This window comes from Bos grunniens, chromosome 8 (assembly GCF_055505025.1).
Source record: "Bos grunniens cultivar Pamir isolate PY7600 chromosome 8, Bosgru_T2T1.0, whole genome shotgun sequence".
NCBI classification, from domain to species: Eukaryota; Metazoa; Chordata; class Mammalia; order Artiodactyla; family Bovidae; genus Bos; species Bos grunniens.
In genome coordinates, this window is record NC_141172.1 from 110,409,541 (window position 1) to 110,429,441 (window position 19,901).

The window sequence follows — 19,901 nt, forward strand, 5'->3', positions numbered from 1 at the left end:
ACAATTTAAGATTTCTATAATTCTTCTGATGTTCCTGGAATGGAACTAAAGACAAAGACTGCTGGGAAAGGAAATGGGGACATGTTAGATCAGTCTGTTAGATGACAAGGCTGTCATCACCAACAATCAGAATTGACGAGTCCAGTGCAGCGGTCCCCAACATTTTTCGAACCAAGGACCAGTTTCCCGGAAGACAGTTTTTCCACCGTGGAGGCGGGGGTAGGGTGGACGGGATGACTCCAGTGCATTACCTTTACTGTACGCTTTATTTCTATTATCCTTACATCAGCTCCACCTCAGATCATCAGGCATTAAATCCCAGAGTCTGGGGACCCTTGCAGTACAGTGTTCTTTGTGGGGTGCCGGAAAAGCCCACCCAGCCCCCTAAATTTTTCACTGTGTCATTCTGTCTGAAATTCTGTCCTTAGAAAGAATTCCTTTGGATCACTAAGAACCCTTGGGAGGGAACCAGTACTCCTGAGAGGTTTACAGCATCTCTTTATGAACCACCCCCATCTCCCCCAAGGAGATAGCCCCCTCAAGAGTGCTAGTCCCTTCACAGGGGAACAAATTGAGTCACACAATTTCTGTCTTCAAGACTGGGAAGGCCCTGGTAGGGTGGGGAACTCACAATTCCTAGTGAGGGCCAAAAGCCAGGATGCCGATGTTCCTAGAACAAAGGAAGTTAAGTGGAGGGGCCAGAGTGAGGCGGAACGTGAAGCTGGAAAGAGATACAGGAAGGATGCCAACACGAGCCTTCTTCCGCAACTGTGTAGGGAACCTATGGCGAAACCGCACGGGTCTGTTGCGGGGTTTAGTAAGACAAACTGGCCAGGGTGGGAACCAGAAAGAGTTCTTTGTAGCTCGGGAGGACCCGGGCTTACTCTGAGGGTGGGCGAGAGAGGGGTGGCGGAGCTGTCTTCGGATGGGGCTGGAGGGGAGTGGGGCGAAGACGCCGACTTCCCCCGCGCCCCGGGCGTGGCGGGCAGGTTTGAGCCCCGACTCCACCAGCCGCTGCCGCCAGTCACTCGTGCACGCCACGAGATAACGAGGGGAAAGAGCTGGCACAGGGCCTGGCATCTGGCAGCCGCTGGATAACGCGAGTCCCTGCTCTGGCTGTGGGCACCGGAGACACGCCCTCGATGCCGCGTCCCGGCTGTGCGGGGCACTGGGCGTGCATTCTGCACCCTAACATCCCTACAACTTTCCCCCCAGCCTGGGAAGTAGGGCTCGTCATTCTCCGCGTACAACGGGCAGAAACGTCGGTAGTGAGCAACGGTCACTCAGCTATGGAACCTCGGAGACATTCCTGGGGCCTTTGGGCTGGGGCTCTTCCCGAAAGGAGGTGAAGGGGACGGCGGGCGACCCCACCGGGCCTCGCCAGGGGCACGGGGCTCACCCTTGAAGGAGTCAGGAAGCCGCCGAGCTTGGGTGTCCACTGCTGGCCGCTTGTCAGACATGCTGCCTGAACCAGAGTCGCTACTCTCGCGTAGAAGTCGCCAGAGCCCGAGGTGGAACTGCGAAGAATGCCCGGAGACGACCCGGGAGCCCCTAGACACAGGCAGCAGTCCCGCCCCCTCTCCGCGGTCCAGCCAATCGCCGCCCAGGACCGGGGAGGACACGCCCCCCCCAGCCACCGCCCTCCCCTCCCGCGCGGCCTCTTCTCCCGCCCTCCCAGCTAGCCAAGGGCTGAGGGGCGTGGCCTGAGGGGCGAGGCGCCCCTGAGGCCGGGGTCCGGGCCGGGGCAGCACCGGAAGGAGGGGCGTCGCCGGAATTGAAGAGCGGAGGCCACCGGGGTGGGAGCGCCGGCTGAGGAGATACGGGAAGGGGCTGAGAAGATACGGGAAGGGGCTGAGAGGATGGCCTGAGGGAAGGCTATGGAGAAAGACTCTGAAACGGCTCCCTTCTGGGCAAACGAGTTGGAAGAAGATGGTGCCTTCCTTGGGCGGGTAGGGTCCAGGTGAAGGGAGGAAGCAGAGGGGCACGCGTGTGCCCAGAGTGAGGGCACCAAAGCCAGCCCTAGACAGGGAGCCCCCGTGGTGTGAGGGGAAGAAAGCGGTGCGACCAGCCTCGAGCCCAAAGGAGTGAATTCGAATGAGGTGCCCTTTATTGAAATAAAGTCCTCTCCCTGCCGTAGTCGGGCAGGGTACTCCTTGCTGGGGACCGAGCACGCCAGGGGAGACACGGGGCCCGCCCTCCGGGAGTTGTTACAGGTAACCGGCAAGTAAACAAAGCAGATCGTTACGCGTGGCCACGGGCGCGCGCAGTGAAGGGTTCGGGGAACTCAGAAAGCCCCGAGAGTAGCCACTCTAGATACCGGGCCAAGGGAAAGCCTCTGTAAGGAGGCGGCATTGAGGTGTGACCTGAGAGATGAGAAGGAGCCAGCCTTGGGAAGGAGGACAGGCGGAGTGGGAGGTCGGTGAGGGAATCCCAGGCAGAGAGAAAAGCACTAGCGAGAGTATTCCCCACCTCCAGCTTTCTGCTGGGTGGTGGCTGAAACCTCACGGTGGAAAACCAGGCTGTGTTTATTCTGGATGCTTTGTCCGGATGCAAGCCATTCAAAGTATGGCGAGGTGCACGAGCAGATGCCCTTTAAAAACATTTCATCTGGAAATAAATACAGATTCTCCGCAAGTTGCAAAGACAGTAGCGAGAGCTTATGTGTCCACTCTGTCTAGTTTCCTCTCATAGTTAAATCTTAGGTGTAGTATCAAAGCTAGGAAATCGACAGTGGCACGCCAAGTATGCATCCTTCTGTGTCATTTTACCTCAGGCCTAGTTTTGTATAGCGACCGTTACAGTCAAGCTGCAGGGCTGTTCCATGGGCTTGGCCTTAGAATATCCAACAGTGTGGTGTCTGGGTGGTTGATATGGTAGGCGTTCTAGTTTTAGCTCTGGAGCCCTGTGGTTGTCAGCGTAGACAGTGGAGCACACACAATTGTAAGGGTGTTGAGTGGCAGATCATGGTTGCTTTGGGGTGCAGGCAGTAGAGTATGGCACAAGCCTAAGGCAGAACTCTCAAGTTTATCTCCAGTCACGTCGGGAAAGAACTGTTTATATTCGTGGGAGTGGAGTACTGCTTGTGAAGTGGCTTGGTTTTTAAGTCTTCTGGAGAAGAAAAAGAAGGAGGGGAGTATGGCAGTTTAAGGCTCCTTTCCCTCTGAATCATCCTTGGGAAAGTCCACAGCTTCATATTTTCCATTCTGCAACAAATGAGCCCCAGAGGCATGAACTTCCTGTTTATGCCATGGTTCCCAGGAATAAGGAGTGAATGCACAAGCAGCTAATTAAAACCTTTAATAAGGGAGGGCTTGATTACAAATTGTATATGGTGGGAAAGTAGCTTTCATTTTTGCTGGAAAGGGAAATATTTCGGAATGGATTTCATGTTTGTACTACTACTCCTGCTGCCTTGATTCAAATCTCAAGGCAATCCCAGCAGCATCACTTCTGGAGAATTAGAAAAGCGGCTTCTCCCTTTGGGACGAAGACTTTGATAAACATGTGTTGGCCCTGGCTTCAGATTGCATCAGTATGGGAGCTAATTCCAGGCCCCAAACTGAGAACAAGTTTTGACTTGATTTTTAAATTACTTTCAAAGTAGATGGGAATTTCCAGATTTAAGAGTTTAAAATGCTCAATTTTATTTGCCCATGAAGCTATTGTATTCTGGCTTTCTCATGCATATTCTATATAAATTTATTGATTAAACATAAATAGGACTTTCTGGTGGTCCGGTGGTCACCTGCCAATGCAGGGGATGAGGGTTTGATCCCTAATCTGGAAAGATTCCACAGGGCGTGGAGCAGCTGAACCTGTGGGCCCCAACTACTGAAGTCTCGGTCTAGAGCCCGAACACCTCAATGAAGAGTAGCTCACGCTTGCTGCAGCTAGAGAAAGCCTGCGTGCAGCAGCCAAAAATTAATGAATAAAATTTAGAACATACTTTAAAAATAAATACTGTTGTATCATCCTCTCTCTTTGAAGGAATTTCAGTAATGATTTGGGCTCCCTGGTGGTTCAGACAGTAAAGAATCCACCTGCGATTCGGGAGACCTGGATTCCATCCCTGGGTTGGGAAGATCCCCTGGAGAAGGGCTTTGCAACCCATTCCAGTATTCTTGCCTGGAGAATCCACATGGACAGAGGAGCCTGGCAGGCTACCGTCCATGGGGTCACAGAGTTGGACACGACTAAGTGATTTTCACTTCAGTAATGATTAGAAGAATGTTTTTTTTAGAACTTTATGCTCTAAAAACTGAGACTTATTATATAAAATTACAAATTGAAAAGAGAAAGAATTATTTATAGTATTATTGCCTCTAACAGAACTATTATCATTTTGGTGAATTTTTCCTCCAGCTGTTATTTAAAGGATATGCTGTGCTATGCTTAGTTGCTCAGTCTTTTCTGACTCTGCAAACTCATGGACTGTTGCCCACCAGGCACCTCTGTCCATGGTGATTCTCCAGGCAAGAATACTGGAGTGGATTGCCGTGCCCTCCTCCAGGGGATTTTCCCAACCTAGGGATCAAACCCAGCTCTCCCAAATTGCAGGGGGATTCTTTACCATCTGAGCCACCAGGGAAGCCCTATTTAAAGGATATTTGCATATAATTTAAAATCAAAGTATTCATTCCATATTTCTTTTATTTTGCTGTTATTTTCCTAGCATCTTTAGGGTACCAAATTAAGTATCAATTGATGATAATAGTGATGACATTAAGATGTGGATATGGGTTTAAGACAGACATGCACCGTGACTTTGTAACTGAATATGTAAGAAGGCAATTTAATTAGTGTTTTTTCTGTGTCCACCTAAAAAGCACTTGAAGAACAGCAGAGAAAAGTCGTATTTACTTTTCCTTTAAATTATGATTCCAGACTGTACACAATGCCTGTGGTGAAATCAGCTAACCAAATGCTTATGTGAGAACAGCATTACCAGCAAGCTGTATCTATGGAATTTTCCCCAGGAGGGGTCTAACAAGGTTGATCTGTTTCTCTTTGTGGACTAATTCACATTTATTATATTACAGTAGTATTTTTGTCTTCTTGACTCTTCTGTTCTTCAGGAAATTACTCCAGGAACTAAATCATAACAGGAGTTTCACCAGAGGACTTATTGTATATGGGCTATGGCAGCAGACCAATTACACCACGGTACTTGGTAAGAGCACTGGGTGTTCATGTTCTCGGATCTTATGAAAATAGAAAACATCATTGGTATTTAGTAGAGTCATCTACGGCAAGAATTTTATTAATCTGCTTTATTCACAAAACAGATATTTATCAAACACCTATTATGTGCCAGGCATTGTTCTAGGTGCTTGGAATATAACACTGAACAAAAAAGACAAAAATGCTTGCCTGCACGGCGCTCACTTTCTGGTATTCCTTTCCACATGTATTAGTTTGCTCTGTGTGTGTACTCAGTCAGATCCTACTCTTTGCAGCCCCCTTGACTACACCCTGCCAGGTTCCTCTCTCCCTGGAATTCTCCAGGCAAGAATACTGGAGTGGGTTGCCATTTCCTCCTGCAGGGGATCTTCCCGACCAAGGGACTGAACCCAAGTCTCTTGCGTCTCCTGCATTAGCAGGTAGATTCTTTACCACTAGTGCCATCGGGGAAGCCTGTATTAGTTTGCTGCGGTTTACATAGTAAAGTACAATGGACTGGATGGCTAAAACATCAGAATTTTATTTTTCTTACATTTCTGCAAGTGAGAAGTCTAAGACCAAGGTTCGGCAAAGTTGGTTTCTTCTCAGGAGCCTGAGGGAAGCGTCTGTTCCAGGTCTCTATTCTTGATTTGTAGATCATTTTCTTTTTCTTGTGTTTTCATGTTGTCTTCTCTGCATACTTCTGTGTCCAAATCCCCTCTTCCTATAAGGACACCAGTCATATTGGATTAGAGCCTAGCCTAATGACCTCATTTTAACTTAATTACCTCTTTAAAGACCCTACCTGCAAATATAGTCACATTCTAAGGTGCTGGGGGTTAGGATTTCAACATACAACTTTTGGGGGAACCCAGTTCAGCTTCTAATAGCACATATGACTGTGGTATATCCAAATATTTCTCTTGTTTTCTCATATCCATATCTCTGAGGTATTCGAAATCATTTATGTTCAAGTGTACCACGTAACAAAATGTACCAGGTAATCTACTTGTGAGTGATTTTTTTCTAAACAGGATTTATTTTTATTAAATACTAAATGGAAAGTTCTTGGTTAGGAAGGATTATTCTGCTAGGAATGTTGCTCCATCTAGTGACTGCTATATTCAACTACTTTTGTCAAAGTTATAAAAATGAAAAACGGAGAATTATGTTGGAGAAGGGGTTCTCTTTTCAATAGGTTATTATTCACAAGGCACTATGGAGTCATGGTAAAAAAAATATTTCTTTCCACCATTGTATGTGGAAGGAAAGAGAGGTCTATATAATGACACTATTTTTAGTAACTCTAGTAATATTAGTATCATCATTTACTATCACTACCAATTACTATTTATTTTTTTATCCCCCGAGGAAACCAAGACTGGGTTTACTCCCTTGGCCGAGATCTCACAAATTATAAGTAGTGTTTCCCTCAAGTCTGTATGACTCCAGAGTTTAAGCTCCTAATCGTTCAGAATAAATAAGAGAAACAGAAAGACTCAAACATTTCATAATACAGCCTTGACAAATGACGCATCTAAGCATGCGTCCAAATGAGTACTCATGTTTGCCTTCAGTCTTGGTATGTACTTAATCTTTATCTTGAAATGATGCTTTATTGTTCAGTTTTGCAGTCATTGATGTGTCAAATGTGTCTGTTTTAGGTAATGTTTATAAAGGACACAATCTACAACCAGGTCAGTATCATATAGCTTATTGTATACCTTGAATTACATGGAACAATAACTATTTAAAAGCTTGGCATTTTTGGTAGTTTTAAAGAATAGTTTTTGTTTCTCTATTATACAAGTTGAATGGGACAGCTAAACTGCCTGGAGACATCAAGAACAGCTTCTGCAGAAAGGTGAGTTTAGTAAGACAAATACAAGTTAGAAAAGGATGCTTTTGGAATACAGAGGATGCCTCTGTAAATGCATGTTGGTATGTCAGAGCTTGATATTTGGGGGGAAATGTATGTAATCAGATATGCGGGAATTGAAAGTGATAAGAAATGACAATGGACTAAAAAGCATATGCCAAACTTAGAAGGTAATTATGAAGCTGTAAGTTATGAAGGATCTTAACAAGAGGGATGGAATGAACCCCTCTTATCAAAAGATCATGTAACAGACAATCTGAATAGGCCTTTATCTATTAAAGTAAATAAGTAATAACCTTCTGAAACAGACAGTACTGGGCCCAGATGTGGTCACTGGTGATTTCTACCAAACATTTAAGAAAGAAATTATACCAGTTCTTTACAATCTCTTCTATAAAATAGAAACAGAAGGAATACTTCCTAACTCATTCTATGAGACCAGCATTACTCTGATACCAAAATCAGACAAAGACATTATATAAAAGAAAACTATAGACCAATGTTGCTCATGAAGATAGGTACAAAAGTTCTCAACAAAATGTAAGCAAATGTAATCCAACAACATATAAAAAGAATTATATGCAGTTACATATGAAATGGTTCAGCATTTGAAAATCAGTCAGTATAATCTATCACATCAACAGGACAAAGAAAAGTCACATGATCCTATCAACAGATGCAGAAAAAGCATTTGACAGAATCCAATACTCATCATAAGAACTGAATAAATAGAAAGGAATAGAGAAAGCTTTCTCAACTTGATAAAGAACATGTACAGAAAAGTTACAGTGACCATCATACTTAACAGTGAGACAGTAGGAGCTTTCCCATTAACATCAGGAGCAAGGCAACTCCTTTTCAACATCATACTGAAGTCCTGAAAGTGAAAGTGATAGTCGCTCAGTTGTGTCCGACTCTGCGACTCCATGGACTATAGCCCGTCGGGCTCCTGTGTCCGTGGGATTCTCCAAGCAAGAACACTGGGGTGGGTTGCCATGCTCTTCTCCAGGGGATCTTCCTGACCCAGGCGTCAAACGCAGGTCTCCCACGTTGCAGGCAGATTCTTTACCACTTGAGCCGCCTAGGAAACTCCTAACTAATGAAAAAGAGGAAGTGAAAAGTATACAGATTTGGAAGGGAGAAAATAAAATTGTCTTTGCAGAAGACATGATTGTCTGTGTAGAAAGTATATACTCTTACAACGTTACATAAGGAAGCAAAAGAAATGAGGAAGTTAAAGAAAGGGCCCAGAATAAATAGTTTCACATTTAATAATGGTGTTTTCTTATGTAGTCAACAATTAATATGTGAATATAAGGTTATTGAATGATCCCAACTTATCATTTGTGGCTAGTTGACTCATTGGAAAAGACTCTGATGCTGGGAGGGATTGGGGGCAGGAGGAGAAGGGGACGACAGAGGATGAGATGGCTGGATGGCATCCCTGACTCGATGGACGTGTCTCAGTGAACTCCGGGAGTTGGTGTTGGACAGGGAGGCCTGGCGTGCTGCGATTCATGGGGTCGCAAAGAGTCGGACACGACCGAGCAACTGATCTGATCTGAGCATAAAATATCTTCTCACCATTCTTGAAACCTTTTTTCTTGGACTTTAAAGCATAATGGCTTGGGACTTCCCTGGTGGTCCAGTGGCTAAGATTCCATGCTCCCAGTGCAAGGGGCCTAGGTCCAATCCCTGCTCAGGGAACCGGATCCCACGTGCTGCAACTGGAACCTGGCACAACCAAAGAAAATAAATAAATATTAAATAATAATAATAATGGTTTGAAGTTACTGGATACATCATTGGAAATTTTATGGGTGCTATTTGTACACTGTATCTTTATTTTAAAAAACCTTTATTTAAGGAAGTTAGCAATAATTTCCATATCAGCCATTAAGGAACGCAAGCATAGTAATGTAGGATTTGATTATTGTGCCTGTGCTGCCTGTCTTTTTACAGTACAGCATTCCCATAGGTCATGACAAGTGTTCACTAACGTTACCTTTTATTGCATATTGACTAATCTCCATTTATAGAATAGGCACAAATGAGTGACATTTTAGCTACTGAAAAATACTAGCTGCTGCTGCTAAGTCGCTTCATTCGTGTCCGACTCTATGCGACCCCATAGATGGCAGCCCACCAGGCTCCCCCGTCCCTGGGATTCTCCAGGCAAGAACACTGGAGTGGGTTGCCATGTCCTTTTCCAATGCATGAAAGTGAAGACTGAAAGTGAAGTCACTCAGTCATGTCCGACTCTACCATGTCTTAAATGCTTACTGTATGCCAGGAATGATAGTATCTCCTTTAATCCTCATAAACACCTTGCCTGGTAGTTTTCAACCTCATCCTAAGTTGAGGAAGCTGAGATGGAAACTAATCTGGTTGGAGTCGCTCTGGGAGACAGCGTAGAGGAGTCGTGAAGACCACGGGCGCTGTGGCCCCCCTGCCTGGGTTAGAGTCCTCGTTCCACCATCTCATAGCTCTCTGACCTTGGGCAAGTTATTTAACACCCTAAACTTCATTTTCCTCATCTTCAAAATGGAAGAGTAAGCGAGATGACCCACGTAAAGTGCTCAGCACAATGCCTGGCACGTAGTAAGCAGCTTCGCATGTGTTAGTGGTTGCTGAAAGTAATTGTATATTATATAGACTTTATATACTAATTTTTATTATTACAATAAGCAAGCAACACCACAGATTTAAACTTAGGTCACTCTGACGCTAAAGCTCCCCCATTTCCCTCTAATCAGCACCATCTCTGTAAGTTTTTAGTCATTGTTGAAGACAGAACCGATTCTCTTTAAATTGCTTAGACTCTGAAAGAAGATGTGCCAGTTTATAAGTTAAGACAGAGTAGATTATGTTGCATTAACGAGCATTGGAAAGGACCCTGATGCTGGGAAAGATTGAAGGCGGGACAAGGTGATGACAGAGGATGAGATGGTTGGGTAGCATCACTGACTCAGTTTTGAGCAAATTCTGAGAGGTGGACAGGGAAGGACAGGGAAGCCTGGCATGCTGCAGTCTGTGGGGTCTCAGAGTCAGACATGACTGAGGAACTGAACAACAGCAGCAATGAACAGCTTTCACATTTCCATGATTTTTCACTAAAGTCTTTATTTCTTACTCCTGGGATGACAGAGGCTTTTCATCACAGTCAGCCAGGGATCTCAGCTGATGGAAGCTCCACCTTGACATGTGCTTCCACCATCACAAGGGAAGGGAAAGGGGGTGCCGTGGCTTGTGCACTGTCTCTTGAAGCTTCTGCTTGAAAGGGACACGTGCACTGCTGTTTATGTTTCATGGACGGAAGCCAGTAACTTAGCCAGGTCCAACTTCAGACAAGCAGGGAAAAGTGTGGTTCTCTGGGTTTAGGAAAGAGAGAATTAGACATCAGTGAGCAGCATTAAATGACTACTGAATTTTTTTTTTAGTTTCCTAAGTTGATATTTATATTTTCAATTTCTAAATCTGCCCCCACCCTTTCTTATGTATATAGGTCTTCCTTGACTTGTGATGGAGTTGTGTCCCAATGAACCTAAGTTGGAATCGTAAGTTGAAAATATTGTAAGTCAAAAATGCATTTAGTGCACTAGCCCACGGAACATCATAGCATAGCCTAGCCTACCTCAAGCGTGCTCAGAACACTTACATTAGCCTACTATTGGGCTGAGTCATGTCACGCAAAGCCTGTTTATAATGTAGTGTTGTGTCTCATGCAGTTTATTGACTTATGTATTGACAGTGAAAAACAGTACAGTTGTGTGGGCACAGAATGGTTGGAAGTGTATCTGTTGTTTCCCCCTTGTGATTGTGTGGCTTACTAGGAACTGTGGCTCCCCAGCATCAAGAGAGAATGCCATTGCTAGCCTAAGAAAAGGTCAAAATTCACAATTCAAGGTACAGTTTCTTCTGAAGGTGTATCCCTTTCGCACCATTGTAAAGTCAAAGTCCTAAGTTGAACCATTGCAAGTCAGGGATCATTTGTATAGATTCTTCAGGAAAAAAGCCTAAATATGGTTTCAGAGAAACACTTCTCTTTCAGAGAGGTTATATCAGAATTGTCTGGAGACTTTTTCAAGATCATGTGCCCAGACCCCACCCAAGAAATGGAAATTTCTTAAGGTCAAGCTCTAGGTGTGTATCTTTTGAAAAAGCTCCCCAGATGGTTCTAGTTTTCTGTCTGTTGTGACTATGCAATTGTAAACTCATACTTGTTTTCAAGGATTACGTGTAAGACAAATGGGGAGAAACAGCTGAAAGGGTGAGCAAGAGGAAGGTATCTCTGCAGAAATTACAACCTGGGTGTAGCAGAGTTCTCGGCTCAAGCTGAAGCCTTGCTTACCTCACAAGTCAGTGTATTTGACTTGTGGCATGCCTAGGTGACTTCAGGTTTCCATTTATAAAAAGGATCACCAATCCTCATGAGAAAGACCTCACTTTAAGTTTAGGAGCGGCTGCGCAGCGCAGAAGCAGCCAATAGGAGCTACCCCACGTCCAAGGTTAGGGATGGCGGCTGAGAGGAGCTACCCCACGTCCAAGGTCAGGGGCGGCGGCCGAGAGGAGCTACTGCACGTCCAAGGTCAGGGGTGACGGCCTAGAGGAGCTACCCCAAGTCCAAAGTCAGGGGTGGCAGCTGAGAGGACCTATCCCATGTCCAAGGTCGGGGCAGTGGCCAAGAGGAGCTACCCGACATCCAAGGTCAGGAGCAGTGGCTGCGCTTTGCTGGAGCAGCTGTGAAGAGATACCCCAAGTCCAAGGTAAGAGAAACCCAAGTAAGACGGCAGGCACTGAGAGAGGGCATCAGAGGGCAAACAGATGGAAACCACAATCACAGAAAAGTAGCCAATCTGATCACGTGGCCCACAGCTTGTCTAATTCAATGAAACTAAGCCATTCTGTGTGGGGCCACCCAAGACGAATGGGTCATGGTGGAGAGGTCTGACAGAATGTGGTCCACTGGAGATGCGAATGGCAAACCACTTCAGTATTCTTGCCTTGAGAACCCCATGAACCCCTATGAAAAGGAAAAAATATAGGATGCTTAAAGATGAACTCCCCAGGTTGGTAGGTACCCAATATGCTACTGGAGATCAGTGGAGAAATAACTCCAGAAAGAATGAAGGGATGGAGCCAAAGCAAAAAAACACCCAGCTGTGGATGTGACTGGTGATAGAAGCAAGGCCCAATGCTGTAAACAGCAATATTACATAGTAACCTGGAATGTTAGGTCCATGAATCAGGCAAACTGGAAGTGGTCAAACAGGACATGGCAAGAGTCAACGTCAACATTCTAGGAATCAGCGAACTAAGATGGACTGGAATGGATGAATTTAACTTAGATGACCATTATATCTACTACTGTGGGCAGGAATCCCTTAGAAGAAATGGAGTAGCCATCTTGGTCAACAAAAGAGTCCGAAATGCAGTACTTGGTTGCAGTCTCTAAAACAACAAAATGATCTCTGCTCATTTCCAAGGCAAACCATTCAATATCATGGTAATCCAAGTCTATGCACCAACTAGTAACGCTGAAGAAGCTGAAGTTGAACGGTTCTATGAAGACCTACAAGACCTTCTAGAACTAACACCCATAAAAGATGTCCTTTTCATCATAGGGGACTGGAATGCGAAAGTAGGAAGTCAAGAAACACCTGGGCTAACAGGTAAATTTGGCCTTGGAGTACAGAATGAAGCAGGGTAAAGGCTAATAGAGTTTTGCCAAGAGAACCCACTGGTCATAGCAAACACCTTCTTCCAACACAATAAAAGACTCTACACATGGACATCATCAGATGGTCAATATCGAAATCAGATTGATTATATTCTTTGCAGCCAAAGCTGGAGAAGCTCTATACAGTCAGCAAAAACAAGACTGGGAGCTGACTGTGGCTCAGATCAAGAACTCCTTATTGCCAAATTCAGACTTAAATTGAAGAAAATGCAGAAAACCAGTAGACCATTCAGGTATGACCTAAATCAAATCCCTTATGATTATACAGCGGAAGTGAGAAATAGATTTAAGGGACTAGATCTGATAGACAAGAGTGCCTGATGAACTATGGACGGAAGTTCGTGACATTGTACAGGAGGCAGGGATGAAGACCATTCCCTTGGAAAAGAAATGCAAAAAAGCAAAATGGCTGTCTGAGGAGGCCTTACAAATAGCTGTGAAAAGAAGAGAAGCGGAAAGCAAAGGACAAAAGGAAAGATATACCCATTGGAATGCAGAATTCCAAAGAATAGCAAGGAGAGATAAGAAAGCCTTCCTTAGGGATCAATGCAAAGAAATAGAGGGGAAAGACTAGAGATCTCTTCAAGAAAATTAGAGATACCAAGGGAACATTTCATACAAAGATGGGCTCAATAAAGGACAGAAATGGTATGGACTTAACAGAAGCAGAAGATATTAAGAAGCGGTGGCAAGAATACACAGAAGAACTGTCCAAAAAAGATCTTCATGACCCCGATAATCACGGTGTGATCACTCACCTAAAGCCAGACATCCTGGAATGTGAAGTCAAGTGGGCCTTAGGAAGCATCAGTACGAACAAAGCTAGTGGAGGTGATAGAATTCCAGTTGAGCTATTTCAAATCCTAAAAGAAGATGCTGTGAAAGTGCTCCGCTCAATATGCCAGCAAATTTGGAAAACTCAGCAGTGGCCACTGGACTGGAAAAGTCAGTTGTCATTCCAATCCCAAAGAAGGGCAATGCCAAAGAATGCCCAAACTACCGCATAATTGCACTCATCTCACACGCTAGTAGAGTAATGCTCAAAATTCTCCAAGCCAGGCTTCAGCAATATGTGAACCATAAACTTCCAGATGTTCAAGCTGGTTTTAGAAAAGGCAAAGGAACCAGAGATGAAATTGCCAACATCTGATGGATCATTGAAAAAGCAAGAAAGTTCCAGAAAAACATCTATTTCTGCTTTATTGACCATGTCAAAGCCTTTGACTGTGTGGATCACAATAAACTGTGGAAAATTCTTCAAGAGATGGGAATACCAGCCCACCTGACCTGCCTCTTGAGAAATCTGAATGCAGATCAGGAAGCAACAGTTAGAACTGGACATGGAACAACAGACTGGTTCCAAATAGGAAAAGGAGTACGTCAAGGCTGTATATTGTCACCCTGCTTATTTAACTTATATGCAGAGTACATCATGAGAAACGCTGGGCTGGAAGAAGCACAAGCTGGAATCAAGATTTCTGGGAGAAATATCAATAACCTCAGATATGCAGATGACACCAGCCTTATGGCAGAAAGTGAAGAGGAACTAAAGAGCCTCTTGATGAAAGTGAGGAGAGTGAAAAGGTTGGCTTAAGCTCAACACTCAGAAAACTAAAATCATGGCATCCAGTCCCATCACTTCATGGCAAATAGTTGGGGAAACAATGGAAACAGTGGCTGACTTATTTTTTTGTGCTCCAAAATCACTGCAGATGGAGACTGCAGCCATGAAATTAAAAGGTGTTTACTCCTTGGAAGGAAAGTTATGACCAACCTAGATAGCATATTCAAAAGCAGAGACATTACTTTGTCAACAAAGGTCCATCTAGTCAAGGCTATGGTTTTTCCAGTGGTCATGTATGGATGTGAGAGTTGGACTGTGAAGAAAGCTGAGCGCTGAAGAACTGATGCTTTTGAAGTGTGGTGTTGGAGAAGACTCTTGAGAGTCTCTTGGACTGCAAGGAGATCCAACCAATTCATCTTGGGGGAGATCAGTCCTGGGTGTTCATTGGACGGACTGATGTTGAAGCCAAAAATCCAATACTTTGGCCACCTGATATGAATAGCTGACTCATCTGAAAAGACCCTGATGCTGGGAAAGATTGAGGGCAGGAGGAGAAGGGGACGACAGAGGATGAGATGGTTGGATGGCATCACCGACTCAATGGACATGAGTTTGGGTATACTCCAGGAGTTAGTGATGGACAGGGAAGCCTGGCGTGCTGCAGTTCATGGCGTCGCAAAGAGTCGTACACGACTGAGTGACTGAACTGAACTGAACTGATATAGGAAGTAGACTAATGATTGCTTTTTCCTTTCGCTTTTCCTTTTCCTTTCCCTGGTTTGTAATCTCCGTTTCATAAAATTAGGTGTGATTTTTGTAAATCTTCTCAAAATTGATGAAATTACACTATGCGTAGCATTCAACAAAGTGATTTTTATTTCAGCATAGTGACACTGTCTTTTTTTGTTCCTGTTTTAACCTGAAGTACTTTTGTCAATATTTGAATTGCTTTCAGTGCATTTAGATTATCAGATTACAAAATCCCTTCTGTCCCTGCCACCCCCGACCAAAGCAAACAAAATGGTAAACCTACAACTCAGTTTCAAATAAGCTTTGAGAAAATGGGGCTCTAGATATTTACATATAGGTCAAGAAATAAATTGCAAACTATTTACAAAAATACACAGGCTTATATGTGTTAAAAATCTACATCAGTTCATAAAAATATTAATACATAAAAACACTATATAAAGTTAAGAACTCAGAAGTATGATCTAAGACTTCCTAGGATACACCACTTATTCAAGTCACTGTTGAAAAAATCAGATTTTGCTACCTTCGAATCTAAACTGTTAAACAACCATTTTTTGAACACTGACAGCACTAACCAAAAAAGGAAAAAAGACCCTCTGTGCACACTACCATTATTTTGCACTCAGTTAAAATATACCATTCCTGGTATTTCCGTTAACACACAGTTAAATCACATACCTCTCACCGTTTGGAAATGACTTTCTGACGTACCTTTGCTTTCATTGTTGTGCCTTACACACGGTGCTCAGACTGTCTTTCTCATGTGAAAGCTGCCATGTTTCTATGGAGCGGCAGTGCAGCGATTAGGAACAGTGTTTGGTTGTGTCAGTGATTTGTTTTTCCCCTTCAGTGGAATTACTCAGTTTGTACTCAGTTAGCAGTCACTGAATCATTCTTAGCTCTGTGTCACATATTTTATTCAGGTGATGAAATCATCAAAAGTCTTTTTTGAGACCTTCTAGACCTTCCAAGTCCCTTGAACTGCAAGGAGATCCAACCAGTGCATTCTGAAGGAGATCAGCCCTGGGTGTTCATTGGAAGGAATGATGCTAAAGCTGAAACTCCAGTACTTTGGCCACCTCATGCGAAGAGTTGATTCACTGGAAAAGACTCTGATGCTGGGAGGGATTGGGGGCAGGAGGAGAAGGGGACGACAGAGGATGAGATGGCTGGATGGCATCACTGACTCGGACGTGAGTCTGAGTGAACTCCGGGAGTTAGTGATGGACAGGGAGGCTTGGCGTGCTGCGACTCATGGGGTCTCAAAGAGTCGGACACGACTGAGCGACTGAACTGCACTGAGAGCTTCCAAAGGGGCAGAAAGTTAATCGTTCCCTCAGCAGCACCAATGGGAGCACTGGGCATGCACCGTTTTGGGACCACAAGGAAAGGGAGCAGCACAGTGGTGCTATTTAGTGGGCTTCATGTTCAGAAGACGCTCCCTCTCGGGATCCATCATGGAATCCCTAATTTAGAAGCAGGTGAACCACAGCACTAAGCAGAGCGCAGGTGCAGTACGGAAATAGGAGAGGAGATGTCTCTAAGCCTTGAGGCGGTCTAAGGCAGGTGTAGATCGGCGGTGTTCTGTCTTCAGCATCCTTTCACTTCTCTTATCCGCCCCTCTTGTGCTTCGTAGTGTTTGGTGCTGCTGCTGCTGAGTTGCTTCAGTCGTGTCCGACTCTGTGCGACCCCAGAGACGGCAGCCCACCAGGATGCCCCATCCCTGGGATTCTCCAGGGAAGAACACTGGAGTGGGTTGCCATTTCCTTCTCTAATGCATGAAAGGGAAAAGTGAAAGTGAAGTCGCTCAGTTGTGTCTGACCCTCAGCGACCCCATGGACTGCAGCCCACCAGGCTCCTCCATCCACGGGATTTTCCAGGCAAGAGTACTGGAGTGGGTGCCATTGCCTTCTCCGGTGTTTGGTGCTAATTACCCTAATTACCACGATTCTCCGGTCCATCTGAGCTTGTCTTCTTCTGTCAAAGCTCTCTTTGATCCAGAATTATCTACGTTCATCTTTTGGAGAGTCTCTGATATTAGAAAAAAAAATAACTCCATTGTATTGCTTTGCCCTAATGGATACATGGGCTTCCCTGGTGACTCAGATGGTAAGGAACCTGCCTGCAATGCAAGGGCCTACGGTTCGATCCCTGGCTCAGGTACATCCCTTGGAGAAGGGAATGGCTACCCACTCCAGTATTCTTGCCAGGAGAACTCCATGGACAGAAGAACCAGGTGGGCTACAGTTCATGGGATCACAAACAGTCAGACACAACTGAGTGACTTTGAGAGGAAGAGAGAATGAATATATGGATTATTAGTAGCCAACCTCTTGTGTTCGGATATAGTTGATACTTTAAAGAGGAATGCCTATTCAAATGAACTTAAGTTTGAAAGAATTTCTTTCATTATTAGAATGTAAAAAAAAAATTCAGGCTGTTTTAAGAGGGCACTTTTAGGGGGTAGGGGTGACAGCAGTTTGGTTATTTTTTGGAGACCAGTCCTGTGGGTACTTAGAAGCCTAAGCTGTTCGGCCTTTTTAGGTTTACTTCCCTGTGTGAAGAGCCTGTTCTTTCTTAAGCTCTCAGTTCTTTCACAGTTCTTTTGACGATGGTAGTAGGGATGTTGACTTTATTGTAGGAGTTGTTTGAAAGGTCTTACTTGTATCTTGGTTACTAGGTTACTAGGTATCTTTGTTATTAGACCTCTGCCTCCAGAGACTTAGTTGAGGAGGGAAAACAGACGAAGGAAAATATGTAATAAGTACTATAATGAAGTTTCTTAGAGGAATTGACATTTGACTTAATTCAGCAAATACTATCTAGGTGCCTGCTGTGTGCCCAGCACAGCCTAGGTGCTGGGGATATGGTGATAAATAGGACAGGCTTAGTCCCTGCCTCCATGGAGCTTACTGTCAGTGGTTCCGGACAATGGGCTGCAGGCAACATGTTGTCAGGGAAGTGGTTACTACATAGAGGTCAGGCAAAACACAGACTTGCTCTCATATTCCATCATGGTAGAGTGGCATTTCATATGAAATGGAAAAGTAGCTGATCAAGTTATCTTGTATGATTATATGGGAATATGTACTCCCTGAGCAGGAAGTTCTGGGGAATCAGATAGCTGTTGCCATAGGTCAGTTTAAAGGGGAACAGGCCTGATTTCACCATGATGGGTGCCTTTAATGGCATGGGGTAATTTAAAGCAAGCAGGTGACACATTCAGATTGCAGAAGTATTGCTTTAATGGAGTACAACTGAAAGCCTTTATGGGATAGTGTTGTTAAAAAAAAAAAAATCTCTTATAGCTTGTAGTCATAGGGCTGAGATAACTGAAAGCCACATTCAGAGATTGCTTCTGTGATTTGGTAAATTATGTTAGTATATGAATTCATATACTTTGCTAGCATTTTATATGAATGTCAGGCTAAGCTAGATTAGTGAATAGTGGGGTTTTAACAAATGGAATAGCAGCATATGAAAACGTCAAGGCTTAGAGAACCCCAAACTCCTAGATTTATCCAAAATAGAATTCTAAGCTGTGGCACTGTTAACATTTTGGAATGGATTATTTTGTTGTGGGGCTGCCATGGGCATTGTGAGATGTTTAGCAGCAGCCCTGGCCTCCACCTCCATCCCTGGCCAGTAGCACCCCATCCCTGAGACACAGCAATCAAAAATGTCTCCAGATATTGCCAAACGCCCACCCCAACCCCAGGTGAGGCAAGGGAGGAAATTGCCTCTGGTTTGAGAAGCATTGGATAAATGTTACCTGTTGTGTAAACCTTGCTTGATGAAACCATGACTCAGAGAGAGAAGACCGAGAAGTTGTCTCATGCTCCATCTCTCATTATCATTTATCTAGTAATTGACACTTAACACTTTGTTAAAATCATATTAAACACTTTATAAAAGTAAAACAAATTGCAATTCTAGAGTAAGTATCCATTTGTCAGTGTAAAATGCATAGCTCACTTCACACTTGTTACATCTGAACATACATACATGTATGGAATTAGTAATATGAATTATTTAATATTACAAAGTGTTTCTCAGCTGCCCTGCATCCTGGTGTTGAATAGTATGCTAATTAGTGAATATCACACTGGATACTCCAACTAGAATTTGAAGTGAAATTTAAAAAATGGACATGCAACACTCTGAGACTTTACAAGTATCTACTTCATCCATGCTCAGAGAGGATTTGTCCAACTATTTAATTTGCATTTTCTCTTACCAAAGTGCTTGTGCTGTTCCTATTCCTTCCATAGCAAAGTCTGTCTGATAGCAGAAGCACAACCCACACGCCTACACAGGCTTCAGGGACAGTCACCTTTTATTTAGAGGAGAACGGAGGACAAGAACAAGAGATGCAGAAAAACATCTCCCTGGAGCCCAAATTAAGTTAGTGTCACAACGAGGACCTGTTTCAGGTCACAGATTGCCCTGTGCCAGCACTGAGTACTGGGCCCTGACTGATACCGATATCCACGTGTTCTTTTATGAATTTATTCTCCGTCTCTCATACGCAGGGGGCTCTCTAACAAGTGGGGCCCAGAGGACCAGTTTGAAGGTTGGCATTGGGTCTTATTCAGCGTGTACTGCTTAGGTCATGCCCTTCTTTCCCAGTAGGGCACCTGCTCCACAGCTATCGGTCATTCTGCGCTTCCCAGTTTAGTCTTTGCAGAAAGAGTTCATGCCACAAGGGAGGGGGAACTAGGGCTCTCACTCCTTCTCTCCTTTTTATATTTTAAATCTATTTGGAAATACTTTTATTTTTTAATAATTTTATTTATTTATTTTGG

At 44.2% G+C, this 19,901-nt stretch overlaps 1 protein-coding gene and 2 long non-coding RNA genes across 4 annotated transcripts in view; 1 reads left to right on the forward strand and 2 right to left on the reverse strand.

The window, feature by feature from the left end:
- The window catches only part of STOM (stomatin), a 33,846-nt gene extending 32,318 nt beyond the window's left edge, over nt 1-1,528 (reverse strand). Inside the window, exon 1 of the mRNA XM_086414036.1 lies at nt 1,400-1,528. Within this exon, the coding sequence (XP_086270162.1) occupies nt 1,400-1,460 (61 nt within the window). The 5' untranslated portion in view covers nt 1,461-1,528. The remainder of the gene's footprint in view (nt 1-1,399) is intronic.
- A 99-nt stretch (nt 1,529-1,627) lies between these two features.
- LOC147367910 (uncharacterized) overlaps nt 1,628-19,901 on the forward strand; it is a 28,164-nt gene continuing 9,890 nt past the window's right edge. Inside the window, exons 1-4 of the long non-coding RNA XR_015168787.1 lie at nt 1,628-2,213; nt 5,076-5,170; nt 6,825-6,857; nt 10,545-10,596. This is a non-coding gene — a long non-coding RNA (uncharacterized LOC147367910). The remainder of the gene's footprint in view (nt 2,214-5,075; nt 5,171-6,824; nt 6,858-10,544; nt 10,597-19,901) is intronic.
- On the reverse strand, nt 5,678-8,257 carry LOC147367911 (uncharacterized). 2 transcript variants are annotated; one of them, XR_015168789.1, is made up of 2 exons: nt 7,846-8,257; nt 5,678-5,884 (listed from the first exon to the last, which is right to left on the reverse strand). It is a non-coding gene; the product is annotated as an uncharacterized LOC147367911 (long non-coding RNA). The 2 variants fall into 2 exon arrangements; XR_015168788.1 differs by having other exon boundaries at nt 7,841-8,140.